Genomic DNA, 27,931 nt, shown 5'->3' with positions numbered 1-27,931 from the left:
CCCTGATATTCTGGAGGTGGTGATGATTCCAGGCTCCCATTGACACTGCTCTGTGTGAAACCCCAACACCATAAAGAAAAAAAACCACTCTAGGAATGAAAGCTCCTGTATTTTTTTTTCACTCGCTGCCAAAGGACCTCAGTCACCTCACAGAAATTTTGAGATGGCAAAAAGCTTTTTACATTTTCACGTGCTGCTCACAGTTTGACAGTTCTGCTGCTGGCAGGTGCCAGAATTTGATATTTTCTCCATCATTTTGCCTTGACACACGGTACTAACCCACTGATTCAGTTCTCACTCCATTCAGGTCTCCCTGTGACATCCTTCCAAGGCTTTTGCTCAGATACATGAAAATTTATGCAAACACATGCAAATACACGTCTGCTTCTGTGTAGATACCTGTAGTGGGAGGCAATGGCCCAACAGCAGAGAGGAGGGCTGGAAAATCGAGATCTTTGCATTTCTTAAGAGCTTTTGTTCGTGTCAGTTGTTGAAACACTCCAGTGCCTCAGGAAATCCCACTGAGGCAGCCAGGGGCTGCTCAAGGAAGCGGCTGCAGAGATTTAAGAGCCCTGCCCTTCATCTCTCTGCTCTTCCTGCACCTGTGCCCACTGAGAACCCAGCAAAATGCAGCTCAGAGTGAGCCCTGAGGATGGGACAGCCTCAGCCAGGCTCTGACCTCCAGTCACTGCCCAGCAGAGTCGGTGATTGCACAGCAATTCACAAAGCATTTCACAGAAACGCTGAAAAGAACCTGTTAAACCCCCCTCAGGTGGGAATGGGGGCAGGAGAGCTCGCCCTTGCACCCTGACCAGGCACACAGCCACAGGGGTTTGCTGCCCTAAAAGCTGCTGGAGACCCCAAGGAATTCTCTGTCCCACACAGGGGAGGGCTCAGTCCCCACCTGAGGGGCTTCCAGAGCTGCTCTGTGTACCAGGGCTGGAGACTTGGGTTGGGTTGGGTTTGGTTGGATTGGGTTGGATTGGGTTGGGTTGAGTTGGATTGGGTTGGAATGGGTTGGGTTGGAATGGGTTGGGTTGGAATGGGTTGGGTTGAGTTGGATTGGGTTGGAATGGGTTGGGTTGGAATGGGTTGGGTTGGACTGCACTGGGCTGGGTTGGTTGGGTTGGTTTGGATTGGAATGGGATGGGTTGGGTTGGATTGGGTTTGATTGGGTTGGATTGGGTTTGGTTGGGTTGGTTTGGATTGGATTGGACTGCACTGGGTTGGGTTGGATTGGAATGGATTGGGTTGGATTGGACTGCACTGGGATGGGTTGGATTGGAATGGGTTGGGTTGGTTGGATTGGATTGGGTTGGTTTGGTTTGGATTGGATTGGTTTGGTTGGATTGGACTGTTTTGGGTTGGTTGGATTGGGCTGGTTGGATTGGATTAGGTTGGGTTGGGTTGGTTTGGGTTGGGTTGGATTGGGTTGGGTTGGATGGACTGGGCTGCAGCATTTCCAGCAGTCCCTCTGCTCCCTCAGAGCAGCATTTCTCAACATTTACAGCCAAACTCTCACCTTGTGCTCTGTCACCTCTGCTCCCAAACCAAAGCTTGGCTGTGCCTTGAACTTATTTGGAATATTTACTTATTTATGTAGCAGCCATTTGATTTGCTCACCTCCTTGCTGGAGGTTTATTCACATTCTCTGCTACCCAAGTCGAGTTTTTGGCCATTTGGAAGCTCATCTTCTGCTGTCTGACGTGCTGCTCGTGGCCACAGGTGGAGAGACACTCTCACCCCACCTGGGTTCAGCCTGGAGGAGCAGGGATGTGCTGCAGAACCCCCCTCACAGTTTTTACAGGAGGCAGAAGCTGGAGCTGAAGCCATTCCATAAATTGCAGTTAACTCAGGATCTGGCATTTCTGCGGCAGGAGTTGAATGCAGGTGTGACTTTCCCTTTCTTCAGCAAATGCCTGACCTGCCAAAAAATGTGGAATTTCAGGAACATCTGAGCCATTCAACCATTCAAGCACCACCTGAGCCACCCAAAACATTCACACAATTACTTACCTGTACATGTGCAACTAAATAAACACCCAAATATTCAGGAATATTTTTATACCTGCAATCACAACCCAGCCAGCCTTGGAGTGTGCAGGTGAGTTTGGGGAGAGCAGCAGTGAGGATCCCATACCTGATCCCCAGCTTTTCCAGGAGGGGCCATGTGGATTGGCTGGTCATTGTCCAAATTCCTGATGCTGGGGTCAGCCCCGTGCTCCAGGAGCAGCTGGATGATTTCCTGCTGGTTCTTGTCACCAGGCAAAGCAGCTGCCATGTGCAGGGCTGTGTTGCCATGGGCCTAAAGCAGGATGAAGGGGGAAAAAAAAAGGGAGTGAAAAACCCAGATAAACCCCCTGGTGAGCTGTGCCAGAATCTCCAGAACCATCCTAGAAATGGAGATGTGAAATGACAGAAGAATCCTCATGGGATTTGTCATCAGGAGGTGAGGGAGGATCTCTGCTCTGTTTCTCCCAGGCAGGAGGAGGGTTGTGGATTCAGATTTTTTTCTTTGCTAGAACACCACAAACTGGGGGGCTTTGATGCTTTGGGTGTAGGTGATAAATAGCCCTGAAGCAGGAAGTTGAAATTCCCCTGAAATCACACCCTCAAGTATGATTGCTCTGAAATCCTAAAACTGCTCTGAAATCACCCCTACATCACACCCTCATGTATGATTGCTTTAAAATCCTCCCTAAAACTGTTCTGAAATCACCTCCTAAATCATAGCCTCATGCAAGATTGCTCTGAAATCCTAAAACTGCTCTGAAATCACCCCTAAATCACACCCTCATGGAAACAGAGACCTGGGGAGTTACTGGAATAAGAGAAGGCTGTAACAGGCATGGAAATATTTCACTGGAAACCAATAAATTGGATTATAAACCAAACCCATCACACTGTTGCCCACCATCTGTGCCTCCTTTTCCAACCCTTCCAAACACCAGGAAGATGGAAATCCCCAAGGTCAAGCACAGATTGGGGATTTGCACAGGGAGGACAGAGCTGCCTGTGAAGCCAGGCATGGCTGGAGGGTTCTGCAGAAGCTCTGGTGCCACCAGACCGTGTCAAAATCTGTGCCCTGTCTGCTCAGGTATGACTGGTAACGGCTGCAAATGAGAAAAAACTGATAAACAAAAGCACAAGGAGAGGTATTTTTAGTCTGCAGGACTCTCATTAAGGCAGCTGCTTGGTTGTTTTTTTTTTTTCTCTCAGAAACAATCATGACATTGGGATGGTTGGGCACAAATTGCAGCCTGTATTAATATTCCAGTTGTTAGAATGTTAAATAGGAAAATGTGATTTTTCAGGTCCTGTTAACCACTGAGATGTCAGGGAGAAGTGAAGCAGAAAATAAAATGGCAGAATTTTAATGGTTTTTCTCAGACAAGGCTTGTTTTACAAGGCCTGAACAAGCAGATCCTTGTCGAGTTTATTATCCCAGAAAATCAAGGGATGGTTACAAGCTCTTTACAGGATTTCTTGTTAAAATGGAAAGATCTGCAGTTGAGAGCTTCCAAATCCAGGCATGGGCTAAGATAATGAGGCAATCTGACAAGAACTGACCTTGAAGCCTCAGGTTGACTTTAACAGATCTTATTTGAGACAAAGTGGGCTCCAGGAATCCTCCAGGTGAAAATCACCTCCAAGGCTTCAATGTTTTTCTCATTGTGAAAATGTCATGGAAGAAGATTTGGATGAGACAAAGCAGAAGCAGTGGCTGAGCCAGGGAAACCCAACCATGGCTGTTTCCTTGTCTCCTTCATGCTTTGAAGAGCTGAAAAAGCCAAAATTTCTCCCTGCCCCAGACAGCTCAGGAGCAAGACTGAAGACTCCAAGTGATGCTATCACAGGATTGTGATCAAGAGACAACAGAGGCTGTCCTGGACAGGCTCCCACCTGCCTGAGGGGTCTTTAAAGATACACAAAGAATGCAGTGAAAATCCCTCCACTGGGCAGGAAGCACCAGCTCGGCGCCATCAGCCACATACACAACCCAAAATATGTTTTCTGCAGCCCAACAGAAACCTGGAGGGGTAGAAAAAGTGAAGCAGCTTTGACAGAGAAATTCGGTTCCTTCCTGAGGGACACAAAATCTGGGGAGCACAAGCAAGGCTGAGACTGCTGAATTAAAAACCAGGGATCCCCCAGCCTTGTCCCCTTCCTCAAAAGGGAAGGACAGAGCACCCAAAATCTGCTGAGATGGGCAGAGTCAAAGCTCTGGCTGCTGGGACATTGCTGAGGCTCCCAGGAATGTCAGGATTTTTCTTTGGGATGAAGAAAATCACTGCTCAGGATCTGCTGCCAGGTGAGGTGTGAGGTTTCCACTTCCTTTACCCAACCTAGGGATGGCTGTGCCAGAAAAATCTGCAAATAACATCACAAAGCAGAAAGAATCCCCATGTCCCTTGACAGAAACAGGAACTTTGTCCTTCCTCTGATGCCACATTTGACACAGAGATGAATCAATACCTGGCTGCCCTAAAGTGCCACCTCCCTGTCACACTGCTGTCAAACCTTGCATCACTGCAGGGCTGTTTTCTCAATCCTCAGCCTAATCTAAAGTTCATGTTCCTCCTCAAGCAACCTTTTCCCATGTTCTTCCTCCTCCCTGCTTATCTCCTTCTCATTCTTCATCTCCTGCTTTTCAGAGTTCAGGCCAGGTGCTGCTCTCCTGCTGAATTGGCTGTTTACTGGAAAATGCAGTTTGGGGTTGAAAAGAAGTTCAGATTCGCAACTTTTGCCCTTTCCCTCTGTAAAAGAAACCTCTGTTGACAAAAATTACCTTGCTGTTGACAAAATCCTTGGACTTGAAAGCGTTCAGCTCCAGGAAGTACCTGAGCAGGGAGACGTTCCCATCCTGCACCGTGTAATGAAGAACTGTCTTGTTGCTTTTCACATCCTATTTAAAAACAGACAAAAAGAATATTAAAAAAAAAACAAAAAAACAGCAAGCCAAATGAGAAACGTGCTGCAGGACAGGCTGGAGATATCCCATAAATCAATCAGAGGTATCCCAGCTGGTGGGGAGCATCTCCCTCCCTCCAGTGACCCTCTGAGTGCCCAGTGTCAGCTTCAGGAACCCCTGCCAGCAATCCTCTGGGAGGAGAGCAGGCTTGGCCCTTGTGCCAGCAGCTCTTTCCTTCTCCAGTTCTGTGTTTTGAGCTCCCAAAGGGGAAGAATTCCCAGGGAAACCCGGGATAACCAGCCCGTCCTCACCCGGCTGTAGATGGAGGCTCCGCTCTGCACCAGGAGGTGGATGCAGGATTCCAGCTCCCTGCTCTGCTGCTGGAGCTCCCTGTGCTGCTCCTCTGCCAGGGCCTGGCTGCCCTGATCCCTCAGCAAGGTGTTGTGGGCCAGGACAGCACAGTGGAGAGGGGTATGGCCTGGAAAGGAAAAATGGGATGGAGGTGGGGACAGTGCCAGGAAAATACTGATGTGCAGAGAGGAGGCAGGGCAGGCACAGAGAGCAGCCATTCAATCAATCAGTCAATCAACCATTTATTCAACCATTCATTCAATATTTCATTCAATCACTCATTCAATCACTCATTCAATCATTCATTCAATCATTCATTCAATCGTTCCTTCAGTCTATGCAGGTGTTGTTGAGGCACAAGCCCTTCTCAGGTTTCTTCTCTGGCTCTATGGACACTTTTTGGGGCATTCCAGCTCGGTTTAGTTCCAATGAATCCCCCCCTGAGCCATCAGCACCTCTGAATTTTGTGGCATTTGAGTGCACAGACACAAGTTTCTCTCCCTCAGCACATCCCCAAAACCCAATGCAATGAAATACCCAACACAGGTTTTCACACCACCTGTGCAAAAGGTTTTTACCTTCAAAATCCTTCATTTCCAAATCCAGAGGGAAACCCAGTGACAGGATAACCTGGAGGCAACAGAGAAAAGCAGAATTTTAGTTCAGCAGAACACTGTGCAAGCCAAAATCAGCCAAAGGTAACACAATGTAAAATCAAACACCACCAGATAATGACAATTTAAGTACAAACAAAGCCATGATTTGATTCCAGATTCAGTGAATGTTCCCAACAGGGACATTCAAGGTGATCACACTCCCTGGTTTCCTAACTCCCACCTAATTATCCTTTCAGACTCTCATTCAGAGCAGTAAATTCAGCTCAGGAGTGCCAGTCTCACTTTCACCCTGGATTAGGCAGAGACACCAATAACACCAGTACATGTTTATTCTGAGTGAGCCTTGACAAGGACAAATGAAAATCTCTTCTTGACAGAACTTTATGGCCTAAGAGTTTGCCAACACTGACAATTCTCAGGCTGGATTTATTTACTTTTTGTTTTCAGTGTGCAGCAGGGTGTGAAGTTAAACCCTCAGCTTGTGGCAGTGAGGGTACAGAGACACCAGGAATTGTGATCTGGAGATGAGAATGTCTGGGATTTAGCAGAGAATCAAAACTTGAAAACTCTTTAAAATAAAAAAAAAATATATAGATTTAACAGGATGGAGTTAAGTATCTCCTTGTCTGTATTATTACAGAGGATTTATTTCTTTCTTTTGGTTGTATGGAGCAAGTTGTTCACATTAATGGCTGAGAATTTTTGCAGTGACTCATCAGTGTCAAGTCAGAGGAGCTCAGGACAGAATCCTCCCACTGAAAGATCACCCAGAACGGTTAGGGCTGGACTTATCTCCTTCTAACAAAAATAAAATATCTCCAGATCAAATATTGACAGCTAGCTCTGAGGTGTTTATTAGAGATTAGATAGTTAATCCATTAGAAAAAAAAAAAAAAACACTAATAAAATAAACAAATAGATCATAAAACCTTTCATGACTCTGATCACATGGAGGAGCGAGTCTCTGCCCGTTTTCCCTTTTTATGTCGAGGCAAAAAAAAAAAAAAAAACAACAAAAAACCACAAAAGAAAAACCAAACAAAGGAACCCTGCAATCCAAAGCACCACGGGGCTCTCTGAGAGGCTTTGTTGGCATCATCTGGGTGCAAACATTTTTTCCTCCTGAAGGCAGCACCTGTTTTCCAGAGAACTGGCCGTGTTACACATTAACCAGGGGCACAGCCTGTCCCCTGCCCTCAAGGAGCCCTGCAGGGCCACCAAACCCTGCCTGTGCTCAGCCCAAGACACCTTTTTTTAATCCATTTCATTATAAATATATATCATTTCAATACAATTAAATTTTTATTAATTTCTGGCCAATAGTGAAGTTTTTAAGCTCACAGGGTGTTAAGCCCTGCTGTGGAATCCCTTCCCAAAATTCCCACAGCACCTGGTTTAAAGTGTTAATTTGCAGTTCAGGGCTGGCACAGAGCTGAGGTGCAGTCCTTGTTTGCAGAGAAATCCATCAACAGGGAAGCCAAGATTTGCTCAGCTAAGCCAGGTTTTGAAGGAAAATCTGAAAAATGTGCCTCACTTTGAAGGGTGTCCCTGTCTGCAGGGTCACATCTCATCTCTCTTCTGCTGCCTTGAGTCTGGACACAATTTTTTGTTCCTGTGTGGGTGGCAGTGACCTCAGGCAGGGGTTTCACCCTGGATTTGGAGCTCACTCTCCTCACTCCTCCTGCCTGGGGAATGCCCTCAATGCTGAACCACGCTGGGGACTGCACATTTAGAGCTGTGATCTGCTGAAATGATTTCTTTCCCTCCACTAAATTTTCCTCTGTAACAGCAGGCTGCAAGTGCAGCCCTGAAACAGGAATAAAACCCACTCTGAGCCAGGGGTCTCTCTGAATTCTTCAGGGAGGAATCAGAGTGCAGGGATTGAATTAAACCTGTGGATGGATTGAAGTGCATTGAGCCTCTCACACATAAAATAGACATTTAAGTAGAAGTAAGTCAGTGAGTTTTAGGGTGAGCTTTTAGTAAGTGAAAGGTTTAGATTCCACAGTAGCAGTGTGAGTTCTAGTGAAGGTTGAAACATGCTGATATTTTCAGTACAGGCTCCAGGACCACAGTTGCAGGCAGTGCTTAGACATAACAGAGACATAAGAATATTGCTGATATTTTTCAGATAGAACAAGACAGATTGTATGCATGGTCTATATGTAACCTGGAGTGTTAAAAACTGGAATTCTAACAGGTTAAGCAGTGGTGCTGTGAGTTTGTGTCTTTGCTTGTTGGAAAAATCCTGTATCAGAGTTTGTATTGGGGAGAGCTGGGGATTTTAGCCTTTGGCTTTTGCCAGGGCTTTTAGCCATCTGCTCTTGCCATTGCTTTTCTCTGTGCCTTTTGAGACTGATGTGCTTTGTAATAAATAACCCTTTTAACTATTGACTGCTTTGCTGATTTAAGATAACCCCACAGAGATGGTGCCTCAGAGCACTGGGGGTCAGGCACATCTGGGAATCCAACTCCTGACAGGAGGAGCTGCCCAGGCTCCATCTCTCACCGAGACCTTGCCTTTACCTCGAGACACAACACCAACACTTTATTGTGCTTTTACACCACCAGCAATTAAAACCATAAAACTTCTCCTACCTGGAGGACCTGGGGGTAGCCATATGTTGCAGCCAGGTGTAGAGCTGTCTGTCCTTTGTTGTCCACAGCGTTGACATCTGCTCCTGCCTGGATCAGGTCGTGGACGATCGCTGCCTGCCTGGCAGTGACAGCCACCAGCAGGGGAGTCTGCAGGAGCAGCACACACAGCTCTGAGAGCAGCTCAGGGAGAGCCCAGCAGAGGCTGGGCAAGGATAAGAGAATAAAAGTGGGTAAAGAGAGTAAAAGGGGGTAAAGAGATTAAAATTGGATAAATATAATAACATTGGATAAAGAATAAAATTGTATAAATATAATAAAATTGGATAAAGAGACTAAAATTGGATAAAGAGAATAAAAGTGGGTAAAGAGAGTAAAAGGGGGTAAAGAGAGTAAAAGGGGATAAATATAATAGCATTGGATAAATATAATAACATTGGATAAAGAATAAAATTGTATAAATATAATAAAATTGGATAAAGAGAATAAAAGTGGGTAAAGAGAGTAAAATTGGATAAATATAATAGCATTGGATAAATATAATAACATTGGATAAAGAATAAAATTGTATAAATATAATAAAATTGGATAAAGAGACTAAAATTGGATAAAGAGAATAAAATTGGATAAAGAGAATAGAAGTGGATAGAGGGAATAGAAGTGGATAGAGGGAATAGAAGTGGATAGAGATTAAAATTTGATAAATATAATAAAATTGGATAAATATAATAAAATTGTATAAAGAATAAAATTGCATAAAGAGAATAAAGGTGGATAAATGTAATAAAATTGGATAAATTTAATAAAATTGGATAAAGAGAATAAAATTGGATAAAGAGAATAAAAGTGGATAAAGAACAAAATTGTATAAAGAGAATAAAAGTGTATAAAGAGAATAAAAGTGGATAAAGAGATTAAAATTTGATAAATATAATAAAATTGGATAAATAAAATTGTATAAAGAGAATAAAATTGTATAAAGAGAATAAAATTGGATAAATTTAATAAAATTGGATAAAGAGAATAAAAGTGGATAAAGAGAATAAAAGTGGATAAAGAGAATAAAAGTGGATAAATATAATGAAATTGGATAAAGAATAAAATTATATAAAGATAATAAAATTGTACAAAGAGAATAAAATTGGATAAAGAGAATAAAAGTGGATAAAGACAATAAAATTGGATAAAGACAATACAACTGGATAAAGAATAAAATTGTATAAAGAGGTTAAAATTTGATAAATATAATAAAATTGGATAAATATAATAAAATTGGATAAAAAGAATAAAATTGTATAAAGATAATAAAATGGGATAAAGAGAATAAAACTGTATAAAGAGAATAAAACTGTATAAAGAGAATAAAATTGGATAAATATAATAAAATTGGATAAAAAGAATAAAATTGTATAAAGATAATAAAATGGGATAAAGAGAAAAAAGTGGATAAAGAGAATAAAAGTGGATAAAGAGAATAAAAGTGGATAAATTTAAAAAAAATAATAAAGTATTAAATGCCTTCAATAGCTACACCTTGGGCAGCCAAAAGCTACAGCCAGGATGGATGATGGTCACAAGTTTTTCAGACAGATATAATTTGGTCCATTTATATATCAAGGGGTTAATCCTCCAATTAAAGTTTCAGGTAATGAAGTAATTAACCCCAGTTTGCTCCCTTCCCAACTCACTTTTGTTTACACTTTTCAGTATAAAATGAGGTGTCCTTGAGTTCCAGGCCTAGAGAAATTGTTTTATCTGAATAAAATGGGAGAACAGGAGCAGACAGGAGCTCTACACTAAAGAATTGGGGGATTATAAATATATGAAAAATATAAAATATATTTTCTATTTTTTTCTAAGGCAGCAGCTGCTGGTGGAAAAGAAGGAGTGGGGAAGGGGCTGGCTGGGATCCCAAGGGCTGTGGTGCCAGGGATGAGCACAGCACTCAGGATGGTTTGGAATCCCACATGGCACCACGAGATGGGACATTTTCCATTTCCCTCTGGGAAAATTTGGATAACAACCCAAACCCAGCATTTTTTAAACCCTGATTGCATCAGGTACAGAACAAATCAGCCGGCCATAAAACCTTCATCCTTGGAGGATGATGCCAGCACACAAATATTTTGCTGGACCACATCACTCCATGAATGACTGCAGAAAAAACGGGTTCATTCTCATCCCTCCTAATTCCTGCTCATGCCCTGCCCCGAGTGGGTTTTATAGGAAATCTCTCTGCCAGTCACCCCAAGGCTGTTCCCACCCCAAAACCTTTTTACCTTTCCTCTGTGCTCCTTGGCATCCAGCCTCCTCAGGGCCCTCATGCGCTCTGCAGCTGCCAGCGTCTGAGCCCGCAGCCCTTTCGCTGCAGAAATGTGCAGAATTCTAAGACAGCAAATAAAGACACCCGTCACTGATGGAGCACGGACCACGCTGCTCAGAACCTCGCGGGGCAGCATCACCACTTGTGGGGTTTCACAGCCAGAGCTCCACAAATCCGTGCAATGAGCCCCAAAAATCTCCCGTTCCCACGGGGAATTCCTACCTCAGCCAGCTGCAGTGTCCAGGAGCCCCCAGCTCTCCTGAGCTGCCTCCTTCCCATTCAGCACTTTCCTCCAGCTGGGATTCACCACTGGGAGGTGGCAAAGTCCTCCACAATTCCCAGCTGGGGGAATTGTGGGTGTGAATCACTTTTTGGGGTGATAGGGTTCTGGGTGTGTTGGTGAAACCTCAGCATGGGGGCAACAACTACTCCCCAATTAATGTATTTGTAATTGATCAGCCTGTTCAATTCCTTAATTGATAAATTTGTAATACATCCACCTGTTAAACTCCCTAATTGATAAATTTGTAATATATCCACCTGTTAAACCCCCTAATGGATATATTTGTAATATATCCACCTGTTAAACTACCTAATTGATAAATTTGTAATATAGCAACCTGTTAAACTACCTAATTGATAAATTTGTGATATATCAACCTGTTCAATTCCTTAATCGATATATTTGTGATATATCAACCTGTTCAATTCCTTAATTGATAAATTTGTAGTATATCCACCTGTTAAACTCCACAATTGATAAATTTGTAATATAGCAACCTGTTAAATTCCCTTATTGATAAATTTGTGATATATCAACCTGTTCAATTCCTTAATTGATAAATTTGTAATATAGCAACCTGTTAAATCCCTAATTGATATATTTGTGATATATCAACCTGTTAAACTCCCTAATTGATATACTTGTGATATATCAACCTGTTAAACCCCCTAATGGATATATTTGTGATATATCAACCTATTAAACTCCCCAATTGATATATTTGTAACAGATCAACCTGTTAAATTCGTTCATTGATATATTTATGTTATATCAACCTGTTAAACTCTAATTTCTATCACAAGAGAGGCACACTGTCCTTATATTTTGCACAAGTTGTCACAGCCCATGGATGGCCCTCAGTGATGGGGAAAATTCTTCTCTGCTTCACTTTGGTCTCCTGGCTCTGGTTGGAGCCACTTCCATTCCCCCAGGTCCAACTTGAAGGAAATTCCAACCCCTTAAAAATTCCAACCCCTTAAAACAGGAGGAGATCACCCCAGCACAGCCCTGGCTTCACTCTGCTCCAGCCAGAAACATTTGGTGGTGGTGGGCAGTTGTTTCTCTCCTCTGGCAATTTTGTACCCCTTGCAATTTCAGGAAGTGGAAATACAATTTTCTGGCTAATCTGATTTTCAGTCAAGCTCAGCATTAGCTGTGGCTGCACACCCACACATCCCCAAGGGTGCCAGGAGAGGATAAGAGTGATTGAAGCTGAACTGCAGGAAATGCCTCCAGGCCACAGCTGGATCATGGAATTCCTTCTTAGTCTGCTTAATGTGTAAAATTAGCACAAAGTCTGACAGCTAATCTCTGGTTCTAGCCTGTACATTTATTATTCAACTAATTGATTGTTAAACCAGTGCTTGAGGATAGGAAATAAAACACTCTAGGCATAGCAAAGTTACTGTAGATCTTTATTGGAAAAAAAAAAAAGAAGAAGAATTTGTCTTTTTTTCTAACCAGAACAACCCAGAAAGAAATGATGAAACAGTTTCATCTTTGTTTTATGTTCACACACAGAATTTACATACATTGGAGTGAAAGGAATTGAAAAGCAATCAGAGCAACCACAGGCCTGATTCACAACTGCTTTATCCCAGCTCCACCTCGGGAACATCTCTGAACTGGGTCAAACTGGGGGAAGCAGTGGTGAATTAAGCTCCTCTGAATTAATTTCTTTGCTGGGTTTTTCTGCAAATATAAGCCACTAATTTCAATGCAAACCTCAGCTCCTGCTCTTTTCCAACAACTTCATGATCACTTACATGATCTAGTGCTTGTGTCTTCCTCATTTGTCCATATTCAATAAAAAAATACTCTTGGAAAGTCTTTAAGACCTTCAATTTGAGTTTTCAAACCTCACCCAGGCTGTAAGGCCACTTGAAATATTGGGTGGCAACTGGACTCCAGGTAAGAGTACAATAAATTATTTTACAGTTAGTCTTGGAAATAATAAAATCATCTAAAAATCCTGGGCTTTAGAAAGCAGAAAAACCCAGAGAAATTGTGTTCACCAGCCAAGAGCCTCTTGTTTGTCCAGAAAACAATAAACAGGGTTCAAGGGGATGTATCTCCTGTGGCATGGCAGTCCTGAGCCTCAACCAAAATATTTGCAGTTGTATCAGAGGGAAAAGTGAAGCTGCTCATTCTCCAGGGAAGAAAATCAGAAAGCCATAAAGGATTCGTGTGCAGCTTGGGGAACTTCCCAAGGAGAGCTCACTAAAGTTGCCTGGCTCAGCACATCACCTGCTCCACACTCAAACACTACAGAAAAGTGAAAATATTGCCAAATAACAGTAATGCCGTGGATCCCTTGTTGGGCTGAGCCCAGATTCTGGGAAATCCCTGTCTGCTCCATGATCTCCTGATCCAGAGCCATGAACTGCAGTCCTGGCTGAGACAGAAATCCCAAAAACTTCAGTGGGACAGGACCTGTCCCCTGGCAGCGTTACCAGCCAGCCACTACCTCAGCCCCACACATCTCAAATTTGGGTATTTCAGAGCCCCAAACCCCTCTGCAGCTAAAAACACAACCCCAAACCCACAGCTCCACCCTGCAGGGCTGGGCTCCAGGGGCAGACAGGTGAGAGCTCCCAGGGACAGCCTGGTGTGAATTCCTGCTCTGCACAAGGGATCTCTGACTGCTCTGGCATTCAGCTCAGCTTTGTTTTCAAACTGCTGCACCTAGCTGGAGAACAAAGCTACGCTTCACCTTTGCCTGATTTCCAAAGGAATAGTAAAATTTAGGAGAGAAAAATGTCAATTTAGGCCCCCCGATGTTTTCTATATCTGGTGGGAGTTCCTCCCTGGACAGATCAAAAATACACAAACTAGGAATTTACACCAAAGCAGCCCCATTGAAATGGGTTTGCCAATATTTAGAGGCGATTGTACCCTCACCAAATGCTCCAGCTGGCTGTGGCTACACTGGAATCTGTCATTCTGAGGGTGAAAATCACCTTGTGGTGGTGCTGAGCATCCAGAGCTGCCTGGAGGAGCAGAGCACCAGCACAAAGCAAACTTCCCCCAAAACCACGGCGCGCTAAAATTCCCACCCCACCCACTTCTCCTCCCTCCCCAAACCCCACCGAGGCGCTGGCTGGAGCAGCTGAGGCTCCAGATGTGCAACCTAGAGCCCTTCGACAGACAGAGCATGGCTTAACACGTACGTATCATTGTCTTCATCTTCCAGCAGCAGCTTCTCGATGGGCAGCGCGCCGATGGCTCTGCGGGCATCCTCCAGCTCCTGCGGGGCTGGCTCGGGGACGGAGACGGGCACGGGCAGCAGCTGGGCCCCGGGGAAGGAGGAGGAGGCTGCAGGGTACGGCAGGGCTGGCAGCGGCTGTGCCCAGGGGAAGAACGGCAGCGGCGGCTGCGGCTCCGGCACCTCCAGCGGCGGCACCGCGGCCGGGGGCGCGCTGCGGGGCTGGGGGGACAGAGAGGGGTGAGGGAGCAGCCCGATGGGCAGAGAGCTAAAACAGGAGAATAACAGACTGCTGGGATAGAGAGCTAAAACATGAGAATAACAGCCCGATGGGCAGAGAGCTAAAACATGAGAATAACAGACTGATGGGAGAGAGTGAGAATAACAGACCGATGGGCAGAGAGCTAAAACATGAGAATAACAGACTGATGGGCTAGAGAGCTAAAACATGAGAATAACAGACTGCTGGGATAGAGAGCTAAAACATGAGAATAACAGACTGCTGGGATAGAGAGCTAAAACATGAGAATAACAGACCGATGGGAAGGAGAGCTAAAACATGAGAATAACAGACTGATGGGCAGAGAGCTAAAACATGAGAATAACAGACTGATGGGCAGAGAGCTAAAACATGAGAATAACAGCCCGATGGGCAGAGAGCTAAAACATGAGAATAACAGACTGCTGGGCAGAGAGCTAAAACATGAGAATAACAGACTGCTGGGCAGAGAGCTAAAACAGGAGAATAACAGCCCGATGGGCAGAGAGCTAAAACATGAGAATAACAGACTGATGGGGCAGAGAGCTAAAACATGAGAATAACAGCCCGATGGGCAGAGAGCTAAAACATGAGAATAACAGACTGATGGGGCAGAGAGCTAAAACATGAGAATAACAGACCGATGGGAAGGAGAGCTAAAACATGAGAATAACAGACTGCTGGGCAGAGAGCTAAAACATGAGAATAACAGACCGATGGGCAGAGAGCTAAAACATGAGAATAACAGACCGATGGGCAGAGAGCTAAAACATGAGAATAACAGACTGATGGGGCAGAGAGCTAAAACATGAGAATAACAGACCGATGGGAAGGAGAGCTAAAACATGAGAATAACAGACTGCTGGGCAGAGAGCTAAAACATGAGAATAACAGACTGATGGGATAGAGAGCTAAAACATGAGAATAACAGACCGATGGGCAGAGAGCTAAAACATGAGAATAACAGACCGATGGGACAGAGAGCTAAAACATGAGAATAACAGACTGATGGGGCAGAGATGCTAAAACATGAGAATAACAGCCCGATGGGCAGAGAGCTAAAACATGAGAATAACAGACTTGATGGGCAGAGAGCTAAAACATGAGAATAACAGACTGATGGGGCAGAGAGCTAAAACATGAGAATAACAGACCGATGGGCAGAGAGCTAAAACATGAGAATAACAGACTGATGGGATAGAGAGCTAAAACATGAGAATAACAGACCGATGGGGCAGAGAGCTAAAACATGAGAATAACAGCCTGATGGGACAGGGACAGAGAGGAGAGGGTGAGGGAGCAGCCTGATGGGGCAGAGAGCTAAAACATGAGAATAACAGACTGGTGGGACAGGGACAGAGATACTAAAATATGAGAATAACAGCCTGATGGGGCATAGAGTTAAAACAGTCTGATGGGACCGAGAGCTAAAACATGAGAATAACAGACTGGTGGGATAGAGATACCAAAATATGAGAATAACAGCCTGATGGGACAGGGACAGAGCTACCAAAACATGAGAATAACAGCCTGGTGGGATAGGGGACAGAGAGGGGACAGGTGAGGGGAACAGCCTGCTGGGACAGAGACAGACATACTAAAATATGAGAATAACAGCCTGATGGGACAGAGACAAAGAAGGGAGGGTGAGGGAGCAGCCTGATGGGGCAGAGATGCTAAAATATGAGAATAACAGCCTGATGGGATAGGGACAGACATACTAAAATATGAGACAATCAGCCTGGTGGGACAGGAGACAGAGATACCAAAATATGAGAATAACAGCCTGCTGGGACAGGGACATAGATACCAAAAAATGATACAGTCTGCTAGCTGGGAAAGGGACAGAGAGGGGAGAGGTGAGGGGAACAGCCTGGTGGGACAGGAACAGAAATACCAAAATATGAGAATAACAGCCTGATGGGACAGGGACAGAAATACTAAAATATGAGACTAACAGCCTGGTGGGACAGGGGACAGATATACAGTAAAATAGACAATCAGCCTGATGGGACAGGGACAGAAATACCAAAATATGAGACAAACAGGCTGATGGGACAAGGGACAGAAATACCAAAAAGTGATACAGTCTGCTAGCTGGGACAAGGGACAGAAATACAAAAAAAAAATGCAAGAAGCAGCCTGATGGGACAGGGAACAGACATACCAAAAATTGAGACAATCTGCCAGCTGGGACAGAAATACAGCAAAATGAGACAATCTTCCAGCTGGGGAAGGGGGCAGAAATACAGAAAATGAGACAGTCACCCAGATGGGACAGAAATACAGCAAAATGAGACAATCTTCTAGCTGGGGAAGGGCTCTTTGTGGCTGCTCCCCAAGCAGAGCCACATCCCAAACCCAGCACAAGGGCCACAAGGACACAGGAATGGCCTTTGGGGGATCTGTGGCTCTGCTGAGCAGCCACACTGAGCCAGGGAATGGAAAATCAGCTGCCTGAGAACTCTCTGCCCTTCCCCTCTGAAGTGCACCACATCATCTTGTGTCAGCCAGGCAGATTTTGTCTGGCCTGAAGCCAAATATTCTGCTATCTTTACATATTTTGACCTTGCTCTTTTATCCTTTAACAGCATCTCCTGAGAAATTTATTGCCAAGTCATCCTTCCTGCCTCAGCTGATCAATGCATTTCCTGGAACCCCAGTGACATTCCTTTTTTGCTTTAAACTTGGAAATAAAGAGTGAAAATCCCTGCTCAGTCTGGAAAAGTGAAGAGAGCTGGAAAAGGTTATAAATTTTGCCTGATTCCCAACTTTTTGCCCAGGAAACTACATGGCATGGATGCAAAGACACACAGCGCAGCAGTAAATAAATAAATTAGATTAACACCCCACAGCTCTTGCTAGAAGGTGAGAATTAACAACATTTCCAGCATGGTGCTTTTGACTTACTGCAAAATTGGTGATGAGAGGCTGGGAAGTGTAGGTGAGCACAGGGGAGGGTCCCACCAGGGTGTAGCTGGGGCACACGGGCTGCACGAACATATCTGCAGTGCAGGGACAGCTGCCAGCCTCGTGGGCCACCAGCTCAGGGTAAGGGCTCCACTGAGCCAGGGGCTGCAGGGAGCTGCCAGAGGGCTGGGAAATCCACCCAGAGGCCACAGCTCCTTCCTCTGGGCCGGGCAGGGCAGGGCCAGCAGCGTCCACCTCAATGCAGGGCTGGCCTGGAAAACAGGAGAGGGTTAAAGGGCAGCTCGGCACAGCGCTCAATGTGAGGCACACACAGCAGGGATACATTACCCATGGGGGAGTAGGAAGGGACTGGCTGGTGGGGCAAAACCACCTGGAAGAGAGGAGAAAAAAAAATAAAAATCAGAGGTGAAGCCCATCAGCAGTAAATGAAATTGCTCAGAGAAGCACAAAGCCCATCAGCAGTAAATGAAATCGCTCAGAGAAGAACAAAGCCCAGCAGCAGTAAATGAAATTGCTCAGAGAAGCACAAAGCCCATCAGCAGTAAATGAAATTGCTCAGAGAAGCACAAAGCCCATCAGCAGTAAATCCAATCACTGAGAGAAGCACAGAGCATCATCCAAGCTGATTATCAATGTCAGGGCCTGGATTCTGCCTGAACTGAAGCTGGCAGCCAGGACACACACCCCAAACACCCACAGTGGCCCCTCAGCTCAGGGGGACCTTGAGATGTTTAAATCAGCAGCAAACAGGCAGGGGTGGCTCTGGATGGTCCCTTTGGGACTCCTGGACAAGCTGCCTCCTTTCCAAGCCACTTTCAGTGCCTGGGGATCAGATCCTGCCAAGCTCAAAGCACTTTTCCCTCTCCATGAGTGAAGGAAGGTGCTCAGCACATTAAACCACCCCAGCTAAAGAGACATTGATGGCATTGCCAGGCTGCTTTAGGGATCCAAAGGTTTTTTTTTTTTTTGGCAGGGTATTGCTGGGGCTGGGCAATCACTGAGCTCCTGAAGGAGAATTTTCCTCCTGTTGTTTTTTCCCTACCGTTGTGGCTGCAGCTGCACTGGAATTTTGGATATTTCCCCTTTTCCTCTTCAGCAGCTCCTTCACTGGCTCCTTCACTCTGACTCCTTGGTAGGGGCGAGGCTGTGGCTGCTGCTCTGGGCCAGAAGCTGAAGAAAAAAATAAATTAAAATTTATGTAACATTTATTTTTCTTACAGCAGCCTGGTGGCTGTACCAGGAAAACTTTTATTTTATTCTTCCTTTCCTTTGTGTCTCTCAGTGCCACTGCAGAGTAGCTTTACACACTCCCAAAAGGAAAATCAGACCAAATAAACCCAAAAGGTGACACACCAGAATTGCTGGCCAGGCAGGAACATAAAAAAGCAGAGATTAGATATTTAAGAGAAATAGATTCACTGTTTAGGCAGAAGAAAAAACAAAATTAGGAAAGCATCCTCACTTGGAAAACTATTTAAACATCATTAGTTGGATTTAAATATCTTATTTTGAGACCAGGCAGGTGCTGAAGTCCCATCCTAGCCCAGAGCTGTATTTCAGTCCCATGATTTTAAATTTTTGCTCAGGAGGTTGATAAAAAGTGACAACACATCCCAGACCTACAACCAAATCCCTCCCAGCTCACAGCCATGAATTCTGCTCCATTCTGAAGAGGGAGGTTTGCAGGCAGCCCCAAAGCCTCTCCCAGAGCAGGGGAAGCACTTTCCTGCCAGGGGCAGCATTAACAGCTCATATTTTACCTGCAGTGTTTGAGGGGTTGATAGCAGAGGGAAGCAGGGATATCAAAGCTGCTGATACCAGGGGTGGCTGCCTGCCCCTTTCCTTGTGCAAACACACTAATTGATAAATTTGCCATTTTTAAAAATTGCCTTTGGCTTGGAGGGCAGGTGGGTATCCAGCTCCAATCTGAATTTGAAGCCATTATTCCACCCCGGCAGGGTTTATTTAGATGAATTTATTTAGTATGAATCATTTAATTCTGTGCACACTGAGATGTTTCTGTTGCACCTTCCTGGGGGGAGAAAAATGGAGTTCTAAATGCAGCAATCACCTCAAGAACTACTCAACAGAATTAACATCTCTGCTCTAATTTCTTTTTAAAAAGACTTTTTTCCCTTCAGCTTGGCTCCTTTATTAACTCATGATACATAATTTAATTATGAAATCTTGATTGATCACTATAAATCCTTTTAGGACCAGACAGAGCTCCATTTATGCACTGAACTGTTGCCTTTGTTATGCACATTAAGGAAATATTTTACTTTTAAAAGGTAGTTGAAGCAAAGATGATTTTCCAGCCTTTGCTTGATCTACCTTTGCTTTCTCTGGACATCCTTTGTGGCTCTTTAAATCAGGTTTTTTGCATTCCCTGTGGCTTTCAAAATGAAATTTTAAAAGAGAATAAATGTTCTTTAAGTCTCCATACAAGCATCCACAAAGGCTTTTAATACAGTTTTGCTTTTTAAATTTAATTGGCATTAATTTATTTGAGTGCAAATAATAAAGAGTTCTGGTGTTCTTGGTGCTGAGTGAAAACATCAAACTCCACAAATCTGAGCTCTGCCAGAGCTGCTTGAGGGACAGAAATGAAAATTTTGGGGAGTATCTCATCCCCAAATCACCAAAGGGCCTCCCTGCAGAATTAGGGTGGGGAAGGATGGTGGTTTCTGGCTCCAGGTTTGGGGGATGGGAAAGAAGAAATTTACTGTAAAAGCTGACAAATATACCTATTCAGAATTTCCGGTGCAAGCAGAGTAACCCCAAAAAGAAAAAAAAAAAATAAAGAGAAAAAAAAGATTTTAAAAACCAAAAGTCTGCAGATCATATTTCGGTTCCCCCAAGCTGACCTCCAGAAATAAAAATAATGTGAGCACAGCTGCTTTTCCACTGCTCAGGGGTGTGTGGGGTCTGAGCAGCACAGACAGACCACAGCAAAATGACTTTGGGGCTTTGGGTGCAATTCCTCATCGAGCTAAAGGCACAAATATCAGCATTTGGAGCAATAATGGCAATTAAAATCTCTTTGTAAAGGAAGAACCTGCATTTACTCATCCTTATACAAAGGTTTTAACAAACTATGAAGTTGCTTGGAGCGAGATTCTGTTATATTTGAATTTTAGCCATGAGAGCCTGTTCCAGTCAGTAAAATTAAAGGAGTAGCAGCAGTGTCCTGGCTTGTCTCAGCAATTCAATTCCATGGTTGGGATCTGCACCTGCCCTGCCAAGCTGGGACAGTTTGAGACATCTCCAAGAAAGAAGAGAAGGGATCCAAACCCAAATTTCCTGTCAGTGCTTTGGCCAGGCTGCTCCCCTGTGCTCAGCCCCTCCATCAATGTTATCACTGAGCTGTTTGCTGGAAGTCCACAAAGACTTGTGAGCAAAGCTGGGAAGTGGCAGCAGAGCTGCTGGAAAGGCACCAAATGGCTCCAAAGTCAGGGGCCAGCAGCACAGGATGGATTCTCAGCCCTGGAGCATCCAAAAAATTCCTTGAGATGTGTCACCCTCCGTTAGTGCAGATACAGAACCTTATCAAAACATCCATCCAGGCACAGAAAACATGTGAAAAAAATTCAAAATCTCCATGCTGCCCTACATTCTGGCTGGAGGGGAGGGAAGAGCAGCTGCTGGAAGGGGCAGGCAGCCGAGCGTGGAGGTTTCACATCTCTGAACTTCCCCCCAGCAGCTCTGCCCTCCACACACCATCCCCAGCTCGGTTTCAGCCCCCCAGCCAAGGCACAGCCGTTTCCCAGCAGGCAGATTTTGGGTTGAAATCCCCTGCTGCAGGAGTGTCACTCAGCTCCCACCCCCCTGCAGATGATTTCAGTGCTCACAACATCTCTTTAACTCATTAAAATTGTATTTTCTACCATTTTCCTCACTGAAAATCTTATCATACTGTTAACACTGCAAACAGCTTTCCTTTTTTTTTTTTTTTTTTTTTTTTTCCCCTCCTTTCACCCCTCCAGTGGAATAAATAATGGAAAAGAAACACAATAGTTTCTCTTGTTTGCAGTAACACCAAAAAGCAATCGCTGACTGCAAATAACAAGGGAAATTTAGATTTCAATTAGCAAATGGCTTGGATATTGGAGAGCAAATCACATTTTTATCAGGCACAGTGAACTTTGGCTAATAAAAAGAAGAAAGAGGCTTCATTTCATAGGCTTGTGTGCTTAGAGTCAAATCAAAACCTTTTTACATCCATGCCCATTGCAAGGGACTCAACATTGGTCATGATCCTGTCCTTATTTCCTGGTTAATTACAGAGTTTCCCTCAAAAAAAAAACCAAAAAAACCCAACAAAACAGGGTGATCTTTATCTCTGCTTTGTGGTCAGTGCAGGGTAGGGGAGCAAAGCACTGAAATGCTTTTAATTGCCCAAAATCCCAAAGAGTGATATCACAATTGCCCAAAATCAGAGCTCCAGTCCTATCCTCAGCACCCTTCAGGGCATATCCTGTTTTTAATTAATATTTTAATTGATCCAGCCAACAGTTAAAGGTGAAACACTGGCACGACCCACTTGCAATTCCAAACCCCTGGAAATAAAAATTCATTTTTTTCCTGCCAGGATCCATCTGAACCAGGTGTGTTGGTGGCCACAGGCTGGGGTGGCTGGTGAGCACCAGCTCCCTGCACCTGCTCTAAATTAATTAACACCTGATAATTCTCTGGCTGGTCCTGAGAATAAAAAAACCTCATCAGTGCCAAATAAACCATGGAACAACTCAGAAATTTTTTATCTGAGTTCCATCTGGCCATTTATTGTTTCATGATATTTTCCAAAGGATTCTGAATCCCAAATCCCCAGGTTTTGAGGGCTGGGGAGGGACATGCAGCTTTTTTTGTGCTTTTGACACAACCCAAATTTCCCTGGAAGTTTGAAGAAAATTGGGCTGGAGAGGAATATTATTTATCCTGTTCAGTGCATTAGGGGTGGGGAATTCAGGAAAGATTTTTGGCCATGCAAAGCACCCACCAAAGATCTGGGCAGAGAATCTGCTTTAAAACAACCCCAGCTCAGAGCAGGGGCAAAAAAATTTCTGCTGAGCACAAGAAAATGAGCTCAGCAAGGTCCTGGGCATAATTCAGCCTCAATATTTCACCTGCTGACCAACACCTCAGATTCATCTTTGGCCAGGTCTGCATTATAACCACCAAAGTCAGTGAAATATTAATTTGACAAAAGAATATTTTAGATTTGTGGCCAATATTTTCATTTTCAGGTGTTGGAAGATTTTTCCAGGAATTGAACTAGCTTTGGGTTCTGGCAAATCCATGTGCCCTGGAATGTTTTGATAAATGTCCTTTAAAAACTATTTCCTTCACACCTTAAAGGATCTAAATGAGTGGAGAGCCTACATTTTGTTCCCACACAAGGAAGGTCTTGCAGATGAACAAACACAGAGTGGATTTTTGATTTTTCCAATTGGATAGGAACCAAAATCAAAGGGAGACACAAAATGCTGGCTAACCCCTGCTGCTCTGGTGATTCTAATTAAAAAAATAAAACTTTCAGGTGCCAAATGAGAGTTGGATGTAGTGGTGAGGGCCACTAAAAATTCTCTGTTTCAGAATAAGAGCAAAGGGGAAGCTGAGATAGACAGAAAGTGTCTTTAACCTTAAGTCTCACCCTCAGGTCCTCATTCCTCCCAGCCCATAATACTCTTTCCATTTTAGTAATGCAAGCTTTCCATCGAATTGTGGTCATTTGGAGAGTTTGACACCTGCTTTGCACAGCATGGATGGGCTCAGCTTTTGTGCTGCCCCTCTGCTCCTGGCGGGGTTTTACCAAAATTCTCTTTGCAGAAGGGGCAGTTTCACCTCTCAGCCTCACTGGTTGATACTTTCAGGGTGGCTGAGGGCAGCCCCACACCTGTCCTGGGCAGAGGAGCTTCTCCATCCACTTTAAAATCCTCTGGGAAGGGATTTGCAGAGGTGTGAACTCACATCTCTCAAGCTCAATCTCTGCCCGTGACTGAAACACCCAAAAAAAAACCCCATGAGAACAGGAAAAACCAGCACCCAAATAGGAAATTCCTGCAGAATTCGAATTAACTAGGCTGGAAAAGACCTTTGAGGTCATCGAGCCCCAGCTGCTTTCAGGATTTTCAGAGCACAAACCGCGAGTATGGAAGGGCTGTTTAAAAAAATTCACAGTGGAGTGACAACAAAAAAAAATGGAGAGGAAATAGCTGGTGCTGCCCATGAATTTCCCAGCCTGCTCCCCTTCAGCAGAATCCTGGGGAGCCCCCACCAGTCACTTCTGGCTGTGGGAGGGGAGGTTTTGGGAGCCCAGTCCTGCTCAGGAGTCCTGAGGGAACATCCCCAGCCCGCAGGGAATCCCAGCCAGCAATTCCCAAAATGTTCTGCACAGCTGAGCCTCTGGCCATGGCAGTGAGGGCTCCCAGGTTTCTGAAATGTCCCCTGCAGGAGCAGGAAACCTCCCTGAGAAATGTCCTGGGCAGAGCTCTTGTCTCCCTTTTGGGTTTTCACAGAATGTTCTGACCCACCAGCATCATCCACTCTGGGGTGAAGGGCCCACACTGGGATTGAACCCAAAATTTTGGTGTTACCAGCACCACGTGAGCCAAATCTCAGGGTTTGAGTTTGGAAAGTTCCCAGGTCACCTGAGCTGCCTCTGCCTCCATCCCTGTGGGGTCCCAGGTGGCCTGAGCAGGTGGGGCAGGAAATGTCAGCTGGTCCCACTGACAGGAAACAGAGGTGACACCAAAAGGGGACACACAGCCACTGGGAACTCCAAATTCCCCCAAAACCCACGGGGTGTGGCACTGGACACCTGCCCTGACCTCAGGGATCCCACTGGGGTCTCCAGAACCCCCCTGGTTCAAAGCCAGCCTGGAAAAAAAGCAGCATTGATCAGACTTCCAACAGCTCCATGCTGAAAAAATTAATTCTGACAACACTACAAAAATAGGGAGATTCAAGGATTAACAAGACTCTGGCCAGGAGTTGCCTACAAATTATCATCAGGGAATGACTGACATTATTTGACTTGTAATTCCTGCAAGTGTCAAAGGAAAAAAAGCAAAATAAAACCAGTTCCCGACTTCCCAAATTTCCTCCTAGCCAATTGTTGTTAGCATTGCTTTGTCACTGCAGGAATAAAAAGAAACCAACCCAAATAAACCATTCAGGGACTTCCAAGATGGAAGATTAAAATCAGGATTTGGATGTAACCATCTTGCAGTTTTTTCCATGTCTTCTGAAAACTGCTCAAGGTGAAGGAGGAAATCCAAATTAAACTTCCCAAATGCTCATTTGAGCTTCCCAAATGTTCAGCTGAAAAGAAAGAAAGCAGGAAAAAAACCCCAGAGGAAGTGGATTTCCAAGCTCACAAAGGCACACAGTAAAACAACCTAGGAGCTGAGATAAAAAAAGATGAGTAATGGCAGATAAGTCACTGGCAAGGGTTTAAAAAATTAATTTTTCCACTCAGGTGTGTTGTGCATTCTGTGTGAATGGAACAGCAGGGGGAGAGGCAAGGGGTGGCAGCACAGCTGCCAAAATGAGCATCACTGATGACAAATGAGATATGATGGAGATAAGAGTGAGAATGAAAACCTTGCAAGAATCAAACACCTACCTGGAGCAGGATCAGTAACCTACAGCAGCAAAGGTGGGCCCAGAGGAGTGAGATTATCTTGAAAACAAGAAAACTGATTTCCTGTAAAGTCATAACTGTATTGCCCTCAACTGCTTTGTCCCTGATCTTTTTTAATTAGCTGAAAGAAGCACATATCAAAAAGAAAGGCACAGAAATAAGATTTCTCACAGGTTTCACTTTTCAAAAGGAAAATTTTCTGCTATGTAACCACCATAACCTTTGATATAATACCTGCATCCTGTTATTGTTTTTATGAATCATAGTCTTCCACTTGATTCATAGTGATGAAAGCCAACCAAGCAGCCCTGAGCTCATATCCCTGCTGGAAAATGAGCATCACACCTCAGCCCTGGCCTCTCTGGAGCCACCCCTGAGCATCCCCTCCCTGCCACTCTCTGCTGATTTATCCCTCACCACCCTCAGCAGGTAGGAAAAGCAAATCACAGCTCACTTACATTTTTGCCAGTGCATTCTGTGGTGGGATGGAGTTTTTTTTTCCCCCTTCCTGGCTGAGGATAACTCAGCTCTGTGTGTGTGTGTGAGGCTGCTGGGTGGGGATGTGACAAGTGAGGCTCAGGATGTTTCTTTCAGCTTTTTAAAAGCGCCGTGTTCCCGCTGAGCCCTGTGACATCATCACCCCTGCAACCACAGCCACTTCTACATTTTCCCTTTGCTCTCTTCTTCTTCTTCTTCTTCTTCTTCTTCTTCTTCTTCTTCTTCTTCTTCTTCTTCTTCTTCTTCTCCTTCTCTTTCTTCTCCTTCTCCTCTTTCTTTTCCTTCTCCTCCTTCTCTTTCTTCTCCTCTTCTTTCTTCTCCTTCTCCTTCTCCTCTTCCTTCTCCTTCTTCTCTTTCTTCTCCTTCTCCTCTTTCTTCTCCTTCTCCTCCTTCTCTTTCTTCTCCTTCTTCTCTTTCTCTTTCTTCTCCTTCTCCTTTTCCTCCTTCTCTTTCTTCTCCTTCTCCTCTTTCTTCTCCTTCTCCTTCCCACACTCAGCAGCTCCACTGAGGGCAGCCCTGGCAGATGTTCTGCATTAAAAAGTTGTCACCAAGATGGGTTTGAACAACCAAAATTGGGACCTGCCCCTCCTGGGATTTTCACCACAAATTTGCAAAATCGGGACAAAAGGTTGGACAGCACCAAAGGGTCTTTCAGGGAGATTTTGGGATTTTTTTTTTTTCTCACATTCTGCTGCTCTGCAGGGCACAACTCTTGTGTTCACACACCCAAACCAGCCCCAGGCCTGGCCCCTTAAATGTGCAACCCTTCTAAAACCCAAAATTTGAGTGTTTGCTCCTGCCTTATGAGAATCTCAACTCCCCGGGGGCCACTAAATTTGAACTTGTGAGGAAACACCTGTAAACACTTCAAGCCTCATTAAGCCAGGACGTCCTTCATTTAAAAAAGAAACCCCCTTTTTCTTTTTTTCTGTTTTGTTTCTATCAAAATACAACACTTCCTACCCAGGGAGAACCAGCCCTTCCAAAAGAGCCTGCAAAGCTGCAAAGGCCATGGGAGCCTGGAGAAGTTTTTGACATCACCATTATCCACACCATGAGCACAAATCCCTAAAAATCAGATCAATTTTCACAATTAACACTGATTTAGGAGCTTCATTCCCAGAGAAATGTTTGCTGGAGCTGCACAGTGAGGTCAAAACCTCATCATTCCCATGCTGATGTTCAGTTTTAAATCATCTAATTGCTCTCCCAAATTTCTTTTCCCATAAAAAGACCAAGGCATGGTCTGGTGAGGTTTTTTGGGCAGAATTCCACTAAAGGAATTTATTCTTTCAGGTGTTTCAGGCACCTCTGGGGAATAGATCCACTCTGTGAACCATTCCACCACACACCAAACACAGGTTAATCAGATGAACACCTAATTGTGCTCACTCTGCTTCAAAGGCTCATCCAAAAACCAAAAAAGAAGCAAACCCCAGAGCAAGTGGAGTGGAAAGAATTAAGGGATGTGCATGTCTGCCCTGCTGAGTTCTCAGGCACCAGGGCATTGCTCAGCCACATTTTGCATATCTGAATTTCTGCTGCTGGGACACCCTCCCTGCTGCTGAAGTGCTTAGTAACAGCTGATACTGCAAAACCAGACTCTAGGCTGGGCTTTAGCTCCCAGTGAAGCACTGAGACTGGTTTTACTGGAATTTCAGCCACCCCAGAGCACAAAGGAACAGTGGACTCTCCCATCTGTGAGACATCCCTGTTATTTCTCCCCAAACTAATGAAACTCCCTTTCAGAAACCTCCTGCATGTGTAGAATTAAAATTAAGATTAAGAAGCAAATCTCCTCCTGACAAATTGAACCTGAAAGCCAAACCTGAGCTCCCATTTTGGGTTTGGAAATCCTGGAGGACACAGAGCAGTGCCAGGGAGCACTGGGGCGAGCTCTGGAGTTTGGCTGGAGCAAAAGCAGTGCCAGAGGGGGTTTGAAACGTTACTGCTGAAATTTCCATGTGGAAATCCCTGAATTCTGCCAGCACAGAGCACCTGGGAGGGAGCAAAGGCCAGGATGGAAACCTGAGCACAGGTGCCAGAAGTTCTTAGTCCCTTTCCCTTTTGCTTTCCTCATTTCCCAGCAGCAGTGCTGCAGCACAAGGTTTCTGTGAAATGCTTTGTCTTGCTTGCTGGAGAGGTTGTGTGGGGAGAAAAATCCCATTGGCACTGTCTGTCCATCCTGAGCTTTCTGTTCCTGGGACATTCCCAGGAAATCATCATTTGGTAGGATCTGGCTAAATCTGACAAATCAGAATTATCATTCTCAGGTACATTTATTGCTTTTGCTATTCACCAGGCCATTTGAT

General features: G+C 44.6%; 1 protein-coding gene across 2 annotated transcripts; it reads right to left on the bottom strand.

The window, feature by feature from the left end:
- Positions 1 to 68: 68 nt before the first annotated feature.
- Positions 69 to 25,785, bottom strand: POU2AF1 (POU class 2 homeobox associating factor 1). Of its 2 annotated transcripts, XM_056509674.1 has the most exons (12): positions 25,580 to 25,785; positions 18,519 to 18,646; positions 17,804 to 17,846; positions 17,456 to 17,727; positions 14,252 to 14,508; positions 10,755 to 10,860; positions 8,479 to 8,625; positions 5,842 to 5,893; positions 5,224 to 5,390; positions 4,790 to 4,906; positions 2,141 to 2,305; positions 69 to 1,924 (listed from the first exon to the last, which is right to left on the bottom strand). In XM_056509674.1, the coding sequence occupies exons 1-12, from the start codon at positions 25,593 to 25,595 to the stop codon at positions 1,853 to 1,855; spliced, it is 1,542 nt and encodes a 513-aa protein (XP_056365649.1). In that variant the 5' UTR covers positions 25,596 to 25,785; the 3' UTR covers positions 69 to 1,852. The 2 variants fall into 2 exon arrangements, with proteins under 2 accessions (XP_056365649.1, XP_056365650.1); XM_056509675.1 differs by lacking the exons at positions 69 to 1,924; positions 2,141 to 2,305; positions 4,790 to 4,906; ... (2 more) ...; positions 8,479 to 8,625; positions 10,755 to 10,860 and having other exon boundaries at positions 12,480 to 14,508.
- Between the last annotated feature and the right edge of the window lie 2,146 nt (positions 25,786 to 27,931).

The sequence above is a fragment of the Oenanthe melanoleuca genome, chromosome 24 (assembly GCF_029582105.1).
Source record: "Oenanthe melanoleuca isolate GR-GAL-2019-014 chromosome 24, OMel1.0, whole genome shotgun sequence".
NCBI lineage: Eukaryota > Metazoa > Chordata > Aves > Passeriformes > Muscicapidae > Oenanthe > Oenanthe melanoleuca.
Note: the sequence above shows the minus strand (reverse complement) of the source record. Positions and strands in the feature narration are given on the sequence as shown.

Excerpts from the sequence above, each read along its gene's own strand:
- POU2AF1 (XM_056509674.1), bottom strand. Across the intron at positions 17,728-17,803 it reads CCCTTCCTACTCCCCCATGG|GCCAGCCCTGCATTGAGGTG; the intron begins GTAATGTATCCC and ends CCTGTTTTCCAG. Across the intron at positions 4,907-5,223 it reads GAGCCTCCATCTACAGCCGG|GATGTGAAAAGCAACAAGAC; the intron begins GTGAGGACGGGC and ends GTTTTTAAATAG.